At 23.3% G+C, this 20,267-nt stretch overlaps 1 protein-coding gene across 7 annotated transcripts in view; it reads right to left on the reverse strand.

The window, feature by feature from the left end:
* The window catches only part of LOC142242560 (uncharacterized), a 122,494-nt gene that overhangs the window by 13,101 nt on the left and 89,126 nt on the right, over positions 1-20,267 (reverse strand). For 5 of the 7 annotated variants that reach the window (XM_075314341.1, XM_075314148.1, XM_075314202.1 and 2 more), the window contains 6 exons: positions 13,592-13,701; positions 6,954-7,032; positions 6,787-6,884; positions 6,518-6,721; positions 6,303-6,445; positions 6,067-6,212 (listed from right to left, as the gene is read on the reverse strand). In XM_075314341.1, the coding sequence (XP_075170456.1) occupies positions 6,067-6,212; positions 6,303-6,445; positions 6,518-6,721; positions 6,787-6,884; positions 6,954-7,032; positions 13,592-13,701 (780 nt within the window). Of the gene's footprint in view, positions 1-5,604; positions 6,213-6,302; positions 6,446-6,517; positions 6,722-6,786; positions 6,885-6,953; positions 7,033-13,591; positions 13,702-20,267 lie in introns of all 7 variants that reach the window. The other 2 variants (XR_012724223.1, XR_012724218.1) reach the window with 1 other exon arrangement.

A 20,267-nucleotide genomic window follows, 5' to 3' on the forward strand; every position in this document is an offset into this window, starting at 1 on the left:
CATAGCTACAATGCTACTTCTACTCCCTGTGCAAAATTTCAACTAAATCGGAGTTAAAAATTGGCCTCTGTGGTCATATTAGTGTAAATCGGGCGAAAGCTATATATGGGAGATATATCTAAATCTGAACCGATTTCAATCAAATTTGGCACGCATAGCTACAATGCTAATTCTACTCCCTGTGCAAAATTTCAACTAAATCGGAGCAAAAAATTGGCCTCTGTGGTCATGTGAGTGTAAATCGGGCGAAAGCTATATATGGGAGCTATATCTAACTCTGAACCGATTTCAACCAAATTTGGCACGCATACCTACAATGCCAATTCTACTCACTGTGCAAAATTTCAATTAAATCGGAGTAAAAGATTGGCCACTGGGGTCATATGAGTGTAAATTGGGCGAACGATATATATGGGAGCTATATCTAAATCTGAACCGATTTCAATAAAATTTGGCACACTAGACTATAGTACTAATTGTACTCCTAGTGTAAAATTTTATCCAAATTGGGGTAAAACTCTGGCTTCTGGGACCGTATTAGTCCATATCGGGCGAAAGATATATATGGGAGGTATATCTAAATCTGAACCGATTTCTTCCAAAATCAATAGGGATCTATTCTGAGCCAAAACACATACTTGTGCCAAATTTGAGGTCGATTGGACTAAAACTGCGACCTAGACTTTGATTACAAAAATGTGTTCACGGACAGACGGACATGGCTATATCGACTCAGGAGCCCACCCTGAGCATTTTTGCCAAAGACACCATGTGTCTATTTCGTCTCCTTCTGGGTGTTGCAAACATATGCACTAACTTATAATACCCTGTTCCACAGTGTGGCGCAGGGTATAAATACAATTATTTTTGTAATATGCGTTGTATGTAAAAAAAAAGATTTTCCAGGTTTTCCTTACGGAGCCCGAGACCTTTCCTTTGGATTTGCATCAAAGATAGCACTGTATAAATAAAAAAAAAATTCCCGCTTTTCCGTTGAAACTTTTCTCGAGTTTTCTTTGCTATAAACCTTACGGAGCCCGAGGTCCTTCAAACCCGTGAAAATCGGTTCGTGCGTTCTGCAGTTATTGCGTCAGGATGGAAAACCCGACTTATTTATATATAGTAGATAAACCAAATCGCCTACATTTTACGAATTAAACTTCTAATTGAGTTTTGACAAGTATATACGGCTGTAAGTTCGGCCAGGCCGAATCTTATGTGGAGGCACCATGGATTGCGTAGAAACTTCTACTAAGGACGGGCATCCACAATTAAATTACTTGGGTTGCGGCCGATGGCAAGGCATCTTAAAACTTCTAAATTGTAAGTTAGTCCATGCGGATAGTATACAAAAGAAAGGTCGATTAAATACGTATATATTCAGTTCTTGACCGACATATATAGGGAAGAAATAATTCCGAACCGATATGAAATTTTGTGCGGTAATAACAGAGCCAGAATTTATATGGGGGCTATATACAATTATCAACACGAGTCTACCAAAAATGGCAGATTTTTTACTGTTTGGTAGATTTTGCAAAATATTCCTCTCCAACTATGAAATGACAAAATTTTCTACAGAAATAAAATTGTGACAAAATTTTCTATTGAAATAAAATTGTGACAAAATTTTCTATTGAAATAAATTTTTGACAAAATTTTGTATAGAAATTATATTTTGACAAAATTTCCTAAAGACATAAAATGTTGACAAAATTTTCTATAGAAATAAAATTTTGACAAAATTTTCTATGGCAATAAAATTTTGGTACATTATTTTTAGCTCGAGTGGCAATCGTGATTTTTCTGTGATTGGGAATCGGTTTATTTGGGGGCTATATATAATACAGATCGATACGGACCAATTTTGGCATGGTTGTTATCGGCCATACACTAGCGAAATGTACCAAATTTCAACCGGATCGGATGAATTTTGCTCCTTCAAGAGGCTCCGGAGGTCAAACCTGGGGATCGGTTTATATGGAGGCTATATATAATTATGAACCGATATGGACCCATTTTTGCATGGTTGTTAGAGATCATATACTAACACCACGTACTAAGTTTCAATCGAATCGGATGAATTTTGCTCCTCCAAGAGGCTCCGGAGGTGAAATCTGGGATCGGTTTATATGGGGGCTATATATAATTATGGACCGATATGGACCAAATCTGGCATGGTTGTCAGAGACTATATACTGATACCACGTACCAAATTTCAACCGGATCGGATGAAATTTGCTTCTCTTAGAGGCTCCACAAACCAAATTTTGGGATCGGTTTATATGGGGGCTATATATAATTATGAACCGATGTGGACCAATTTCACCACGACCCAGAATATATATACTTTATGGGGTTAGAGCAATATTTCTATAGATATAACATTTTGAAAAATTTTCTATAGATATACAATTTTGAAAGAAATTGTATAGAAATTAAATTTAAAAAAAAAACAATTTCTATAAACTTAATCAACAACAAAAATATCTCCAATTTTGTTCACTGGCAGTTAAATTCCAACGGATTTAATGTAGATTTTCTATAGGTATAAAATTTTGAAAAATTTTGTATAGACATAAAATTTAAAAAAAAAAATCTATAGAAATAAAATTTTCAGAAAATTTTCGATAAATATAAACAACAACAAAAATATCTTAAATTTACTCTTTGTTAACTGGCAGTTAAATTCCAACGGATTTAATGTAGATTTTCTATAGATATAAAATTTTGAGAAAAAAAATTCTATAGATATAAAATTTTGAAAAAAAAATTCTATAGATATACAATTTTAAAAAATTTTTCAATAGACATAAAATACAAAAAATGTATAGAAATAAAATTTCGACAAAATTTTCTACAAAATTAACCAACAACAAAAATATCTCCAATTTACTCTTTGTTAACTGGCAGTCAAATTCCAACTGATCTACATGAAAATGGCCGTGATTAGTGAATAAATTAATATAAATTTTGTTACAAAAAATTTTTATAATGATAATAATGATAATTTATCATATGAATGTATATTACAAACTATTTTTGATATACAATTTTGAAAAAAAATTTCTATAGACATACAATTTTGAAAAAAAAAAAATCTACAGAAATAAAATTTTCAGAAAATTTTCTATAAAAATAACCAACAACAAAAATATCTCCAATTTACTCTTTGTTAACTGGCAGTTAAATTTCAACGGATTTAATGTAGATTTTCTATAGATATAAAATTTTGAAAAAAATTTCTATAGATATAAAATTTTGAAAAATTTTCTATAGACATAAAATTTTGAAAAAAATTGTATAGAAATAAAATTTAAACAAAATTTTCTATAAAATTAATCAACAACAAAAATATCTCCAATTTACACTTTTTAACTGGCAGTTAAATTCCAATGGATTTAATGTAGATTTTTTATAGATACACAATTTTCTATAGATATAAAATTTTGAAAAAAATTTCTCTAGACATAAAATTTTTGAAAAACAATTCTATAGAAATAAAATTTTCAGAAAATTTTGTATAAAAATAGCCAACAACAAAAATATCTCCAATTTACTCTTTGTTAACTGGCAGTTAAATTCCAACTGATTTAATGTAGATTTTCTATAGACATAAAATTTTGAAAAAAATTTTTATAGATATAAATATAAAAATGTTTAGAAATAAAATTTAGTCAAAATTTTCTATAAAATTAACCAACAACAAAAATATCTCCAATTTACTCTTTGTTAACTGGCAGTTAAATTCCAATGGATTTAATGTAGATTTTTTATAGATACACAATTTTCTATAGATATAAAATTTTGAAAAAAATTTCTCTAGGCATAAAATTTTTGAAAAACAATTCTATAGAAATAAAATTTTCAGAAAATTTTGTATAAAAATAGCCAACAACAAAAATATCTCCAATTTACTCTTTGTTAACTGGCAGTTAAATTCCAACTGATTTAATGTAGATTTTCTATAGAAAAAAAATTTGAAAAAATTTTCTATAGATATAAAATTTGTAAAAAAATTTCTATAGATATAAAATTTTGAAAAATTTTCTATACTTATAAAATTTTGAAAAAAATGTATAGACAAAAAATTTAAACAAAATTTTCTATAAAATTAATCAACAACAAAAAAATCTCCAATGTACTCTTTGTTAACTGGCAGTTAAATTCCAATGGATTTAATGTAGATTTTCTATAGATATAAAATTTTGAAAAAAAATTTTATAGATATAAATATAAAAATGTTTAGAAATAAAATTTAGTCAAAATTTTCTATAAAATTAACCAACAACAAAAATATCTCCAATTAACTCTTTGTTAACTGGCAGTTAAATTCCAATGGATTTAATGTAGATTTTCTATAGATATAAAATTTTGAAAAATTTTCTATAGATATAAAATTTTGAAAATTTTTCTAGACATAAAATTTTGAAAAAAAAATTCTATATAAATAAAATTTTCAGAGAATTTTCTATAAAAAAAAACAACAACAAAAATATCTCCAATTTACTTTTTGTTAACTGGCAGTTAAATTCCAATGGATTTAATGTAGATTTTCTATAGATATAAAATTTTGAAAAAAATTTTTATAGATATAAATATAAAAATGTATAGAAATAAAATTTAGTCAAAATTTTCTATAAAATTAACCAACAACAAAAATATCTCCAATTTACTCTTTGTTAACTGGCAGTTAAATTCCAATCGATTTAATGTAGATTTTCTATAGATATAAAATTTTGAAAAAATTTTCTATAGATATGAAATTTTGAAAATTTTTCTATAGACATAAAATTTTGAAAAAAAAGGTATAGAAATAAAATTTAAACAAAATTTTCTATAAAATTAATCAACAACAAAAATATCTCCAATTTACTCTTTGTTAACTGGCAGTTAAATTCCAATGGATTTAATGTAGATTTTCTATAGATATAAAATTTTGAAAAAATGTCTATAGACATAAAATTTTGAAAATTTTTCTAGACATAAAATTTTGAAAAAAAAAAATTCTATATAAATAAAGTTTTCAGAAAATTTTCTATAAAAAAAAACAACAACAAAAATATTTACCAATTTACTCTTTGTTAACTGGCAGTTAAATTCCAATGGATTTAATGTAATTTTTTTTATAGATATAAAATTTTGAAAAATTTTCTATAGACATACAATTTTGAAAAAAATTTTATAGAAATAAAATTTAAACAAAATTTTCTATAAAATTAACCAACAACAAAAATGTCTCCAATTTACTCTTTGTTAACTGGCAGTTAAATTCCAATGGATTTAATGTAGATTTTCTATAGAAAGTCAAACTCCAACTGATCTACATGAAAATGGCCGTGATTAGTGATTAAATTAATATAAATTTTGTTACATAAAATATTTTATAATGATAATAACGATAATTTATCATAAGAATGTGTATTACAAACTATTATTCTAAGCCTACATAAAAGCTAGCAAAAGATGTGAAAATGACATATTCTACAATATCTCTAATGGCATGATAATGGTAATAATGTTAGGGAATGAAGGATTTAAAATTTTGTATTTTACTACTGGGATAGGGTTAAAAAAAATACATGAACAATCAATCATACGTACACAAAATATTAGAAGGATCAAATGCCAAAATTTGTTTTTTTTTGTTTGGTTATAGACGAACGATAGGCATGCTGATGTTGCTGTGGTGGCTTTGGATTGTATTCAAAAATATCTTTTTTTTTTTGTTTTGGTAGCAATATCTGTTGATGAGGCGATGATAATCTTGTTGGTGTTGGTGGTGGTATAGAAAAAAAACAAATCAATCCCAAACGGCCGTAGTGTAGGGTGCCCAACACATACATACTTAGCAGTATACTAAATCACAATATACTTAAGTAGGGTATAGATTTTTTCTAAGATATTGAAATTCTGTATGTATAAGTGATTGGTTCTTGTTTTTTGTGAGTGTAGTATTTGTGTGGTTTTTGTTCATTCAGTAAAAGTTCGGTTTGTTGTTGTAATTGTAATTGTTGCTGTTTGTTGTTGTTTGATTGACCATTAGATTTCTAATATCGATCAGACCTATTGGAATGTATGGTTGAACCTCCACTGGTATAACCTTTATGGGCATCACGTCCATGCAAAGAATATCTTGAACCATATTGGCTACCATGCCAACTTCTATATGGATCATATTCCTCAATAATGGAGGGCTCTTTTTCAATTATCTGTGCAAAAAAATAACAAACAAAAAAGTTATTAGAAAATAATTAGAATTGAAGCATAATGTGTGCATGCCCTTTTGTGTTGTGGCTCACCTCTGTATTAGCACAACTGCAACTCATGGCCGTACAAAGGAAAATATTCATCAACAACATAATGAGGAATAAAACACCCAATGTAATGGCCAACCATAGGAGCCATGTTGGTCGTATACCATCTTCACAACTAACAGCGGTATCTGAAATCACACAAAGAAACCAAAAATTATCTCACACTTTTTTGTTTGCAATGCTCTTTGGCGAAAACATACAACGTGCATCTGCTGGATCTAAAACATAGACTGTGGTACCCGCAATACTAGAACCTTCCTCATTTGGATGTACTTTACGAGGCCCATTCGAACCTTTGGTATAACCACCTGCTGCTCCAGCAATAGCCACTTGACTGCAATCTTCATCATCAATACACATGCCATAGCATTGGATGACATCACATTGTAAATGGACTTCGGAACCTGGAAAACCACAAAAAGATATGAAATTAATTTCTCTTCTGAAGAGGGAGTGTGGTTGTACATACCTTCGGGAAATTTAAACATAGAAAACATGGTAGCTTCGGCATAATTGCCTTCAGGATTTGGCACAAAACGTGTAATGAGTTCTTTATCAATGGGACAGCTGATTTTAAAATGGTATAAGGAGAATTATAGAAAATGGTCTTGGAATTGTATAGGTCGATGGACTTACCCTCTTTCATCGATCAAAGTCAAATTGAAATTCTTTTTATCGAAAGCAAAACAATTACCCACTTTAATACCATGAGTACCTGAAAATGAAATGAAAAATTTAGCATTAGTATTTTGATTATCTAGAAATAAAAATTTGACAAAATTTCCTATAGAAATAAAATTTTGACGAAATTTTCTGTAGAAATAAAATTTTGACAAAATTTTCTATTGAAATAAAATTGTGCCAAAATTTTCCATATAAATAAAATTTTGACAAAATTTTCTATAGAAATAAAATTTTGACAAAATTTTCTATAGAAATAAAATTTCGTTTTGTTATTGTTGGTTTTTGTTCTTAAAGCATTGTTGTTGTTTTTTGATTTCAGCTTTCAGGTTTTAAGCTGAAATCAAGAAATAAAATTTTGACAAAATTTTCTATGGAAATAAAATTTTGACAAAATTGTCTATGGAAATAAAATTTTGACAAAACTTTATATATAAATAAAATGTTGACAAAATTTTCTATACAAATAAAATTTTGACCAAATTTTATATAGAAATAAATTTATATAAAACTTTATATAGAAATAAAATTTTGACAACATTTTCTACAGAAATAAAATTTTGACAAAAGTTTTCATAGAAATAAAACTTTGACAAAATTTTCTATAGAAATAAAATTTTGACAAAATTTTCTATAGAAATAAAACTTTGACAAAATTTGCTTAAGTAATAAAGTTTTGAAATTTTTTCTTCAAAAATAAAATTTTGATAAAATTTTCTATAGAAATAAAATTTTGACAAAATTTTATATAGAAATAAAACTTTGACAAAATTGTCTTAAGAAATAAAATTTTTTCTTTAAAAAAACATTTTGACAAAATTTTCTATAGAACTAACATTTTGACCAAATTTTATATAGAAATAAATTTATATAAAACTTTATATAGGAATAAATTTTTGACAAAATTTTTCATAGAAATAAAACTTTGACAAAATTTTCTTAAGAAATAAAATTTTGAAATTTTTTTCTCTAAAAATAATATTTTGATAAAATTTTCTATAAAAATAAAATTTTGACAAAATTTTATATAGAAATAAATTTATATAAAACTTTATATAGGAATAAAATGTTAACAAAATTTTCTGAAAAAAATATTTTTTGACAAAATTTTCTATAGAACTATAATTTTGACAAAATTTTCTATAGAACTAAAATTTTGACAAAATTTTCTATAGCAATAAAATTTTGACCAAATTGTATATGGAGATAAATTTATATAAAACTTTATATAGAAATAAAATTTTGACAAAATTTTGCACCGAAATAAAATTTCGACAAAATTTTTCATAGAAAAAAAAATTGACAAAATTTTCTTAAAAAATAAAATTTTGAAATTTATTTCTTTAAAAATAAAAATTTGATAAAATTTTGAGAAATTTTATATAGAAATAAATTTATATAAAACTTTACAAAGAAATAAAACTTTGACAAAATTTTCTATAGAAATAAAATTTGGCAAACTTTTCTATAGAAATAAAACTTTGACAAAATTTGCTTAAGAAATAAAATTTTGACAAAATTTCATACAGAAATAAATTTATATAAAACTTTATATAGAAATAAAATTTTGACAAAATTTTCTACAGAAATAAAATTTTGACAAAATTTTCCATAGAAATAAAATTTTGACAAAATTTTCTATAGACATAAAATTTTGACAAAATTTTCTATATAAATAACATTCACAAAATTTTGTGTGGAAATAAAATTTTGACAAAATTTTCTATAGAAGTAACATTTTGATAAAATTTTCTACAGAAATAACATTTTGAGAAACATTTTCCATAGAAATAAAATTTTGAAAAAAATTTCCATAGAAATAAAATTTTGAAAAAATTTTGCATAGAAATAAAATTTTGACAAAATTTTCCATAGAAATAAATTTTTACAAAAATTTCTATAGAAATAAAATGTTGACAAAATTTTCTACAAAGAAATAAAATTTTGACAAAATTTTCTAAAGAAATAAAATTTTGACAAAATTTTCTAAAGAAATAAAATTTTGACAAATTTTTCTATAGAAATAAAATTTTGACAAAATTTTCTATAGAACTGAAATTTTGACAAAATTTTATATAGAAATAAATTTATATACAACTTTATATAGGAATAAAATTTTGACAAAATTTTTCATAGAAATAAAACTTTGACAACATTTTCTTAAGAAATAAAATTTTGAAATTTTTTTCTTTAAAAATAATATTTTGATAAAATTTTCTATAGAAATAAAATGTTGACAAATTTTTCTATAGAAATAAAATTTTAACAACTTTTCTATAGGAATAAAATTTTGACAAAACTGTTTATAGGAATAAAATTTTGACAACATTTGCTAGAAATACAATTGTGGCAAAATTTTCTAGAAGTAAAATTTTGACAAAACTTTCTTTAGAAATAAAATTTTGACAAAATTTTCTTTAGAAATAAAATATTGACAAAATTTTCTTTAGAAATAGAATTTTGACAAAATTTTCAATAGAAATTAAAGTTTGACAAAATTTTCTATAGAATTAAAATTTTGAGAAAATGTCCCTAGAAATAAAATTTCCAAAGAAACAAAATTTTGACAAAATTTTCTATAGAAATAAAATTTTGACAAAATTTTCTATAGAAATAAAATTTTGACAAATGTTTCTATATTTTCTCTTGAAATGAAATTTTGAAAAAATTTTCTATAGAAATAAAATTTTGACAAAATTTTCTATAGAAATAAAATTTTGACAAAATTTTCCATAGAAATACAATAACAAAAATTTCTATAGAAATAAAATGTTGAACATTTTTTTTCTTTTCGTTCTAGGGTGCATAGTTTTGGAAATATATGCGTAAAAGAAGTTGTAAATATCCAAATTTTGATTTTTCAGGAATTCGCGAGAAGGAAGGCAGAAATATGTTATATAGCAGAGCATAATTTACATGGTAGCTGAAATGGAATGCAACAAAGCAAACCGCTATATTATTTGTTTGTATTGGCTCTCTTTGACACTTTGTTATTTTCAAGTACCAATCTCACTCTCTAAAATGTTCCAGGCGCAAAAATCCAACGGAATGAAGTCCTGAGATTTTGACGGCAAAAGTGCATGTTTGGGGAGAAGTACTTGCCTCCTAGGACATGCGCATGTAAATGTAATGCGGAGCGATGTCAATTAATAAGTGGTTATTAATTTTAAAACAGGCTTACCTACTAGATTACCGGGTAATGAGAGTTTTTGCTGGGATAGAAATACAATTTTTGACAAAATTTTCTATAGAAATAAAACTTTGACAAAATTTTCTTATGAAATAAAATTTTGAATTTTTTTGCTTTAAAAATAAAATTTTGACAAAATTTTCTATAGAAATAAAATTTTGACCAAATTTTATATAGAAATAAATGTATATAAAACTTTATATAGAAATAAAACTTTGATAAAATTTTCTATAGAAATAAAATTTTGACTAAATTTTGTATAGAAATAAAATTTTGACATTTTCTATGGAAATAAAATTTTGACAAAATTTTCTATAGAAATAAAATTTTGACAAAATTTTCTATAGAAATAAAATATTTACAACATTTTATAGAAATAAAATGTTGACAAAATTTTTTATAAACTAAAATTTTGAAAAAAAAAATCTACGGCAATAAAACTTTGATAATACTTTTTATTGAAATAAAGTTTGACACAATGTTTTCTATAGGATTCAATTTTTTTCAAAAATTTTTATAGAAATAAAATTTTGACAAAATTTTCTATAGAAAACAAATTTGACAACATTTTATATAGAAATGAAATTTTAACAAAATTTTCGATAGAAATAAAATTTTAACAAAATTTTCTTTAAAAATAAAATTTTGACAAAATTTTCTATAGAAATAAAATTTTGACAAAATTTTCTTTAGAAATAAAATTTTGACAAAATTTTCAATAGAAATAAATTGTTGCACAATTTATTCAATAGAAATCAATTTTTGACAAAAATTTCTATAGAAGAAAATTGAATTTTCTATTGAAATAAAATTTCGAGACAATTTTTCAGAAATAAAAAAATTTTTCTATAGAAATAAAATTTTGACAAAACCAATGTAAAATGGAAATGAAGTGAGGAACTGTTGCCACAATAGGTAGAATATTTTTGGATTTGTGGGTGGGATCACAATTGTCCTCCTTATAGTTCTAGGGTGGGTGCATATTTTAGGAGATATATGTGCAAAAGAAGTTTTAAATAGACAAATATGGATTTTTTCGGGAATTGGTAGAATATTTTTCGATTTGTGGGTGGGATCACAATTGTCCTCCTTATAGTTCTAGGGTGGGTGCATAGTTTGGGAGATATATGCGCAAAAGAAGTTTTAAATATACAAATATGGATTTATTCGGGAATTTGCGACAAGCAAGACAGAAATATATAGCAGAGCATAATTTACAGAGTGGCAGAAATGCTTCTTTTTTATTTTAAGAAAATTTGCCTTAGTTCAAATACATGCGTCTTCAACGGTGGGACGCAAATTTGCTAAATCTGTGTCCTAAATTTAATGAAACAAATTTTTGAAGCAACGGTTATATATAATATTTGAATTAAAATTTTATTATTTTAAAGAAATTTGTCCTTAACATTTTGTAAATTGCACATCGTAATCTTTAATATTACGTAAATATTTTTTTCTGTGTAGAAATATGAACTTAAGTTTTGATAAAACTTTATATTGAAATAAATTTGACACAATTTTTTTTATAAAATTTTGATAAAATTTTCTATAGAAATAAAATTTGGACAAAATTTTATATAGAAATAAATGTATATAAAACTTTACATAGAAATAAAATATTAACAAAATTTTCTGTAGAAAAAAAATTTATAAAAATAAAATTTTGACAAAATTTTCTATATAAAAAAATTTTTGACAAAATTTTCTATAGAAATAAAATTTTAACAAAATTTTCTATAGAAATAAAATTTTGACAGAATTTTCTATAGAAATAAAATTTTGACAAAATTTCCTATAGAAATAAAATTTTGACAAAATTTTCTTAAGAAATAAAATTTTGAAGTTTTTTTCTTTAAAAATAAAATTTTGATAAAATTTTCTATAGAAATAAAATTTTGACAAAACTTTATATAGAAATAAATTTATATAAAACTTTACATAGAAATAAAACTGTGACAAAATTTTCTATAGAAATATAATTTTGCCAAATTTTTCTATAGAAATAAAATGTTGACAACATTTTCTATAGAAATAAAATTTTGACCAAATTTTATATAGAAATAAATTTATATAAAACTTTATATAGAAATTAAATTTTGATAAAATTTTCTACAGAAATAACATTTTGACAAAATTTTCTATAGAAATAAAACGTTGACAAAATTTTCTTAAGAAATAAAATTTTGAAATTTTTTTTAAATAAAATTTTTATAAAATTGTCTATAGACAGTTTTACAAAATTTTCTATAGAAATAAAATTTTGACAAAATTTTCTATAAAAATAAAATGTTGACAAAATTTTCTATAGAAATAAAATTTTAACAAAATTTTCTATAGAAATAAAATTTTGACAAAATTGTCTATAGAAATAAAATGTTGACAAAATTTTCTATAGAAATAAAATGTTGAGAAAATTTTCTTAAGAAATAAAATTTGGAAATTTTTTTCTTTAAAAATAAAACTTTTGATAAATTTTTCTATAGAAATAAAATTTTGAAAAAATTTTAAATAGAAATAAATTTATATAAAATTTTTATAGAAATAAAATTTTGGCAAAATTTTCTGTAGAAATAAAATGTTGCCAAGTTTTTCTATAGAAATACTAGTTTGACAAAATTTTCTCTAGAAATAAAACTTTGACAAAATTTTCTTTAGAAATAAAATTTTGAAACTTTTTTCTTTAAAAATAAAATTTTCTATAGAAATACAATTTTGACATAGTTTTCTATAAAATAAAATTTTAACAAAATTTTCCATAAAATAAGAGTTTAAAAAAATGTTCCATAAATCAAATTAAAATTAATCGATAACCAACATTTTCATTATTTTCCCCATTTTATGGCACAATCTAAAAAAAATGTTTTTATTTTGTTTTAGTTTTTTTTTGTTTGGCTCACAAGGAGAAAGCAACATAATTTTGTGAAATTAATTTTACTTTCCGTCTTGTTGAATGCCTTGGGCTTGCGAAATTCTTGCCACACACGTGCACCCATTAACTTTATGAATTTAGTTCATCTATTGGGTCATCTAATACACATCGTTAATCATTGAACTAATCTTTGTTTATGAATAATATTTACCTATCATTATTCATATTTACAACATCTTGTACAGAAAATTGCCAAAAATTTCATTATTAAAGGGGTATTTCTGAATTCAAACTACACTAAAAGTAATATTGTAATGAGGCCAACTTTTTTTCAAATAATTAATAATTTATGAGAATAAAAATTTGGAAAAAATGCAAATATAATAGAAATCGTTTTTCACTCATTTCATTTGAAATAAAATCAGTTTAATTAATAGAATTATTTTCCTTTCCAATTAAAATTTAAACACAAACAAAAGGATTCGTTGAATGTTATATTCCATCAACGTTCTATATTTAAAGGAAACTACTCACCATTTGGTTTTGTGAATTCAGCACGAATTTTATATTCTCGACCATAGACTGTCTCACGTATGCGACGATCATTTTGCAAGAATTTTAGGGCCACATGGGCGTTGTCATCTCTGAAAAAAAAGACAATAGACATAGACAAATAGTTAGCTATTAATCCAAATGATGCAGTGGGCTATTCCCTACTACAAAACTAATAATATGTAATTAAAAAAAAAACTACTATTTAGTAATGAAATAGAAAAATTGGTAGTTGTCGATCATAGAAAACAAAAAGAAATTCAATTTGCGCATGCACCACTAAGGCTCTTAGGCTAACATTTTCCTTGTTATATGAATTGGTCATGGCTCTGTTGCAGCTGGATTGGTTGCATCACAAAAAAAAAAGATATACAAAGTAACGATATTGACTGCATTACAGGGTGGAGGTTGGAGCTAAGTATCTTTATGTTTGCTTTTTTGTTATTTGTAATATGCAACATGCTTGGAAGTACAAACGCGGCTATCTTAAGGCTAGCCCACAAACATTTGCCTTTACCGTCTCAAAACCAATACCGGTTTCGCAAAATCATTGGGAAAAATAATCAAGCATTTCAAAAATAAAAAAAGACACAAAATACTACTGAAACAAATTTGTTTTTAAATTGCTAATAATTTTTAATGGAGGTGCTTACAAAGGGGGAGGGGAGGGGAGGGGCGGCGTTTGCATGAATGAATTACAAACGCGAATTTAACAGAGCGTAAATTATTATTTAATTTCCACGTTCGCGAACAACGTGTTTTTTTTGCTCTTGTTATTGTCTTCCTATGCTACAATACACCGCACATTGATAGTTTAGTTTAACATCATAATACTCCATTTGTCCCCACATGCTGAGGACAAAAAAAAACTAAAAACTTTGTATTATGAAAAATGGAAATAGTAAAACTAAGCTCTATCTAAAGCAAATATAGATAGGTACAATGAATAATAAACCGATATATATCTACGTTTATACAACAATGTGTATAAATGTGGGTAAATTGTGAAATAGTTGACAGAAATAAAATTTTGACAACATTTTCTATAGAAATAAAATTTTGATAGAATTTTCTATAGAAATAAAATTTTGACAAAATTTTCTATAGAAATAAAATTTTGACAAAATTTTCTATGGAAATAAAATTTTGACAAAATATTCTATAGATATAAAATTTTGATAAAATTTACTACAGAAATAAAATTTTGACAAAATTTTCTACGGAAATAAAATGTTGACAAAATTTTCTATAGAAATAAAATTTTGACAAAAAAAATGTTGACAAAATTTTCTATAGAAATAAAATTTTTACAAAATTTTCTAGAGAAATAAAATTTTGACAGAATTTTCTATAGAAATAAAATTTTTATAAAATTTTCTACGGAAATAAAATGTTGACAAAGCTTTCTATAGTAATAAAATTTTGACAAAAATATTCTATAGAAATATAATTTTGACAAAATGTTCTATAGAAATAAAATTTATACAAAATTTTCTATTGAAATTAAAATTTTAACAGAATTTTCTATAGAAATAAAATTTATACAAAATTTTCTATAGAAATAAAATTTTCTATATAGATATACAAGTTTGACAAAATTTTCTATAGAAATAAAAGTTTGACAAAATTTTCTATATAAATAAAATTTTGACAAAATTTTCTACAAAAATACAATTTTCACAAAATTTTCTACAAAAATAAAATTTTGACAAAATTTTCTATAGAAATAAAATATTTATACAATTTTTCTATAGAAATAAAATGTTGTCAAAATTTTCTATATAAATAAAATTTTGACCAACTCTCTTATATAAATATATTGTTGACAAAATTTTCTATATAAATAAAATTTTTACAAAATTTTCTATAGAAATAAAATTTTGACAAAATTTTCTATAGAAATAAAATTTTTACAAAACCTTTTATAGAAATAAAATTTTTACAAAATTTGCTATAGAAATAAAATTTTGACAAAATTTGCTATATAAATAAAATTTTGACAAAATTTTCTACGGAAATAAAATTTTGACAAAATTTTCTACAAAAATAAAATTTTCACAAAATTTTCTATAGAAATAAAATTTTGACAAAATTTTCTATAGAAATAAAATGTTTACAAAATTTTCTATAGAAATAAAATTTTGACAAAATTTTCTATAAAAATAAAATTTTGAAAAATTTTCTATAGAAATAAAATGTTCTTGTTGAACTCCGTTCCACAAACAAATATTTAACCTTAAAATATTCAATGAATTAATTAATGAATTATGAATTAAAATATTATGAATTTCCTTTTTCTATTATCTATTATCAATATGCCTTAGAATAACTTGAATATCCTTTGAATTTGAATTGTTTCCATATGACAACCATTTATTCTTACCAAATATCGATAACTGCTCTTACTCAAAAGATATATATTGTCATCATATTTGAATAAATATTCCAATGTTTAAGTAGCTTTTCACTCAATTTACAATAACGCCTAAGCGCGAACCCTACTTGTACGTCTTCATCGAAGACGGCAAAGAGTGTCATTCAGAGCAATAGCAATAAATCTGTCATATACTGAATCTTCAAACTTGGTTTTTTGTTTCTTTATTTTTCGATCACTGGTCTTGGCTTCTGTATAAACACTTCTGGGAGTTAACAAAAATAAACATACAGTCTATTTTAGAAAATATTCCCGAAATTGTTCAGTTCATAATTTTTTTTTGTCAATACAAATAAAATGTCGGCAAAATGTTCTATAAAAATAATTTTTTTTTTAAATTTTCGATCGAAATAACATTTTAACAAAATTCTCTATAGAAATAAAATTTTCATAAAATTGTTTCTATAGAAATAAAATTTTGACAAAATTTTCTATAGAAATAAAATTTAGACAAAGTTTTTTACGGAAATAAAATTTTCCATAGAAATAAGATGTTGGCAAAATTTTCTATAGAAATAAAATTTTGACAAAATGTTCTATAGAAATAAAATTTTGACAAAATTTTCTATGGAAATAAAATTTTGACAAAATTTTCTATGGAAATAAAATTTGCTGCAAGTAGAGGATGCTGATGAGGCACGTGGTAATTCCGAAACCATCCAAACCATCCAACCATCTTGCAGTCTATAGGGCTTTGCCGAAATAAATTTGACAAACATTCTTTGTTGGTTTAGCTACTCTTGTAGTTTAGCGTCGACTAAACTACAAGAGTAGCTATGGTTTTAAAGCTGAGATCAAAACAACAAAAAATAAAATTTTGACAAATTTTCTATAGAAATAAATCAAATTTTCTAAAGAAATAAATTCTCTATAGAAATAATATTTTGACAAAATTCTCTATATAAATAAAATTTTGACAAAATTTTCTACAGAAATAAAATTTTGACAAAATTGTCTATAGAAATAAAATTGTGACAAAATTTTCTATATAAATAAAATGTTGACAAAATTTTCTATAGAAATAAAATTTTGACAAAATGTTCTATAGAAATAAAATTTTGACAAAATTTTGTATGTAAATAAAATTTTGACAAAATTTTCTATAGAAATAAAATTTTGATACAATTTTCTATAGAAATAAAATGTTGCCAAATTTTTCCATGGAAATAAAATTTTGACAAAATTTTCTATGGAAATAAAATTTTGACAAAATTTCCTATAGAAATGAAAGTTTGACAAAATTTTCTATAGAAATAAAATTTTAACAAAATTTTCTACAGAAATAAAATTTTGAAAAATTTTCTGTAGAAATAAAATTTTGACCAACTCTCTCATAGAAATAAATTGTTGACAAAATATTCTATATAAATACAATTTTGACAAAATTTCTACATACATAAAATTTTCACAAAATTTTCTATAGAATTAAAATATTGACAAGAGTTTCTGTAGAAATAAAATGTTGACAAAAATTTCTATAGAAATAACATGTTGAAAAAATTTTCTATATAAATAAAATTTTGACAAAATTTCTACAAACATAAAATTTTCACAAAATTTTCTATAGAAATAAAATGTTGACAAGAGTTTCTATAGAAATAAAATTTTGACAAAATTTTCTATAGAAATAAAATTTTGACAAAATTTTCTATAGAAATAAAATTTTGACAAAATTTTCTATAGAAATAAAATGTTGACAAATTTTTCGACAAAAATAAAATTTTGATAAAATTTTCTATAAAAATAAAATGTTCATAATTTGTTTTTTTGTTTCAATAGAAATAAAATTTTGGCAAAATTTTCTATAAAACTAAATTTTTTTCTAAATTTTCGACAGAAATAAAATTTTGACACAATTCTCTTTAGAAATTTTCATACATTTTTTTCTACAGAAATAAAATTTAGAAAAAATTTCCTATGGAAATAAAATTTTCCATAGAGATAAGATGTTGGTAAAATTATCTATAGAAATAAAATTTTGACAAAATTTTCTATGGAAATAAAATATGCTGCAAGTAGAGGTTGCTGATGGGAAATGTGGTAATTCCGAAACTTGCGTCCATCCAACCATCTTGCAGTCTATGGAAGGTTAAAGCTGAGATCAAAACAACAAAAAATAAAATTTTGACAAATTTTCTATAGAAATAAATCAAATTTTCTAAAGAAATAATTTTCTGTAGTAAAAAAGTTTTGATAAAACTCTCAATAGAAATGAAATTTTAACAAAATTTCCTATAGAAATGGAAGTTTGACAAAATTTTCGATAGAAATAACATTTTGACAAAATTTTCTATAGAAATAAAATTTTAACAAAATTTTCCATAGAAATAAGATTTTGGCAAAATTTTCTATAGAAAAAATTTTTGACAAAATTTTCTATAGAATTAAAAATTTGGACAAAATTTTCCATAGAAATAAAATTTGGACAATATTTTCTAATGAAATAAAAATTTTACACAATTTTTTATGGAAATAAAATTTTCACAAGATTTTCTAAAGAAATAAAATTTTGATAAAATTCCCTATTAAAACCAAATCTCGACAAAATTTTTTATAGAAATAAAATTTTGACAAAATTTTCTATAGAAATAAAATGTTGCAAATTTTTCCATGGAAATAAAATTTTGACAAAATTTTCTATGGAAATGAAATTTTGACAAAATTTCCTATAGAAATGAAAGTTTGACAAAATTTTTTATAGAAATAAAATTTTGACAAAATTTTCTATAGAAATAAAATTTTGTCAAAATTTTCTATAGAATTAAAAACTTGGACAAAATTTCCTATAGAAATAAAAAATTGACAAAATTTGCTATAGAAATAAAATTTTGATAAAATTCCCTATAGAAATCAAATCTTGACAAAATTTTCTATAGAAATAAAATTTTGATAAAATTCCCTATAGAAACCAAATCTTGACAAAATTTTCCATAGAAATAAAATTTGGACAGCATTTTCCATAGAAATAAAATTTGGACAACATTTTCTATGGAAATAAAAATTTGACAAAATTTTGTATGGAAATAAAATTTTGACAAAATTTTCTATAGAAATAAAATTTTGACAAATTTTTCCATGGAAATACAATTTTGACAAAATTTTCTATGGAAATAAAAATTTCCTATAGAAATCAAATCTTGACAAAATTTTTATAGAAATAAAATTTTGATAAAATTCCCTATAGAAACCAAGTCTTGACAAAATTTTCTAAGAAATAAAATTTTGACAAAATTTTCCATAGAAATAAAATTTGGACAAAATTTTCCATAGAAATATTTATTTGGACAACATTTTCTATGGAAATAAAAATTTGAAAAATTTTCTATGGAAATAAAAATTTAAAAATTTTCCACTAAAATAAATCAAATTTTCTAAAGAAATAATTTTCTATAGTAAAAAAAAGTTGAAAAAACTCTCAATAGAAATTAAATTTTGACAAAATTTCCTATAGAAATGAAAGTCTGACAAAATTTTCTATAGAAATAAAATTGTGACAGAATTTTCTATAGAAATAAAGTTTTGAAAAATTTTCTATAGAAATGAAATTTTGACAAAATTTCCTATGGAAATAAAATTTTGACAAAATATTTTATGGAAATAGAATGTTGACAAATTTTCTATGGACATAAAATGTTGACAAAATTTTCTATAGGAATAAAATTTTGACACATTTTCTATAGAAATAAGTCAAATTTTCGAAAAAATAATTTTCTGTAGTAAAAAAAAAAATTATAAAACTCTCAATAGAAATGAAATTTTGACAAAATTTCCTATAGAAATGAAAGTTTGACAAAATTTTCAATAGAAATAAAATTTTTACAGAAATAAAATTTTGACGAAATTTCCTATACATTTTGTCAACATTTTCTTTTCTTCTGTTGGTTAAGCTACACTTGTAGTTTAGTCAATGCATGGTTTTAAGTTGAAATCAAAAACAACAACAATGATTAAAGAAAAAAACAACAATAACAATAACAAAAAAATATTTCTATAGAAAATTTGACAACATTTTCTATAGAAATAAAATTTTGATAAAATTTTCTATAGAAATAAATTTTTGACAAAATTTTCTATAGAAATAAAATGTTGCCAAATTTTTCCATGGAAATAAAATTTTAACAAAATTTTCTACGGAAATAAAATTTTGACAAATTTTCTATAGAAATAAAATTTTGACAAAATTTTCTATAGAAATACAATTTTAACAAAATTTTCAATAGAAAT

This window comes from Haematobia irritans, chromosome 1 (genome assembly GCF_050003625.1).
Source record: "Haematobia irritans isolate KBUSLIRL chromosome 1, ASM5000362v1, whole genome shotgun sequence".
Lineage (NCBI taxonomy): Eukaryota > Metazoa > Arthropoda > Insecta > Diptera > Muscidae > Haematobia > Haematobia irritans.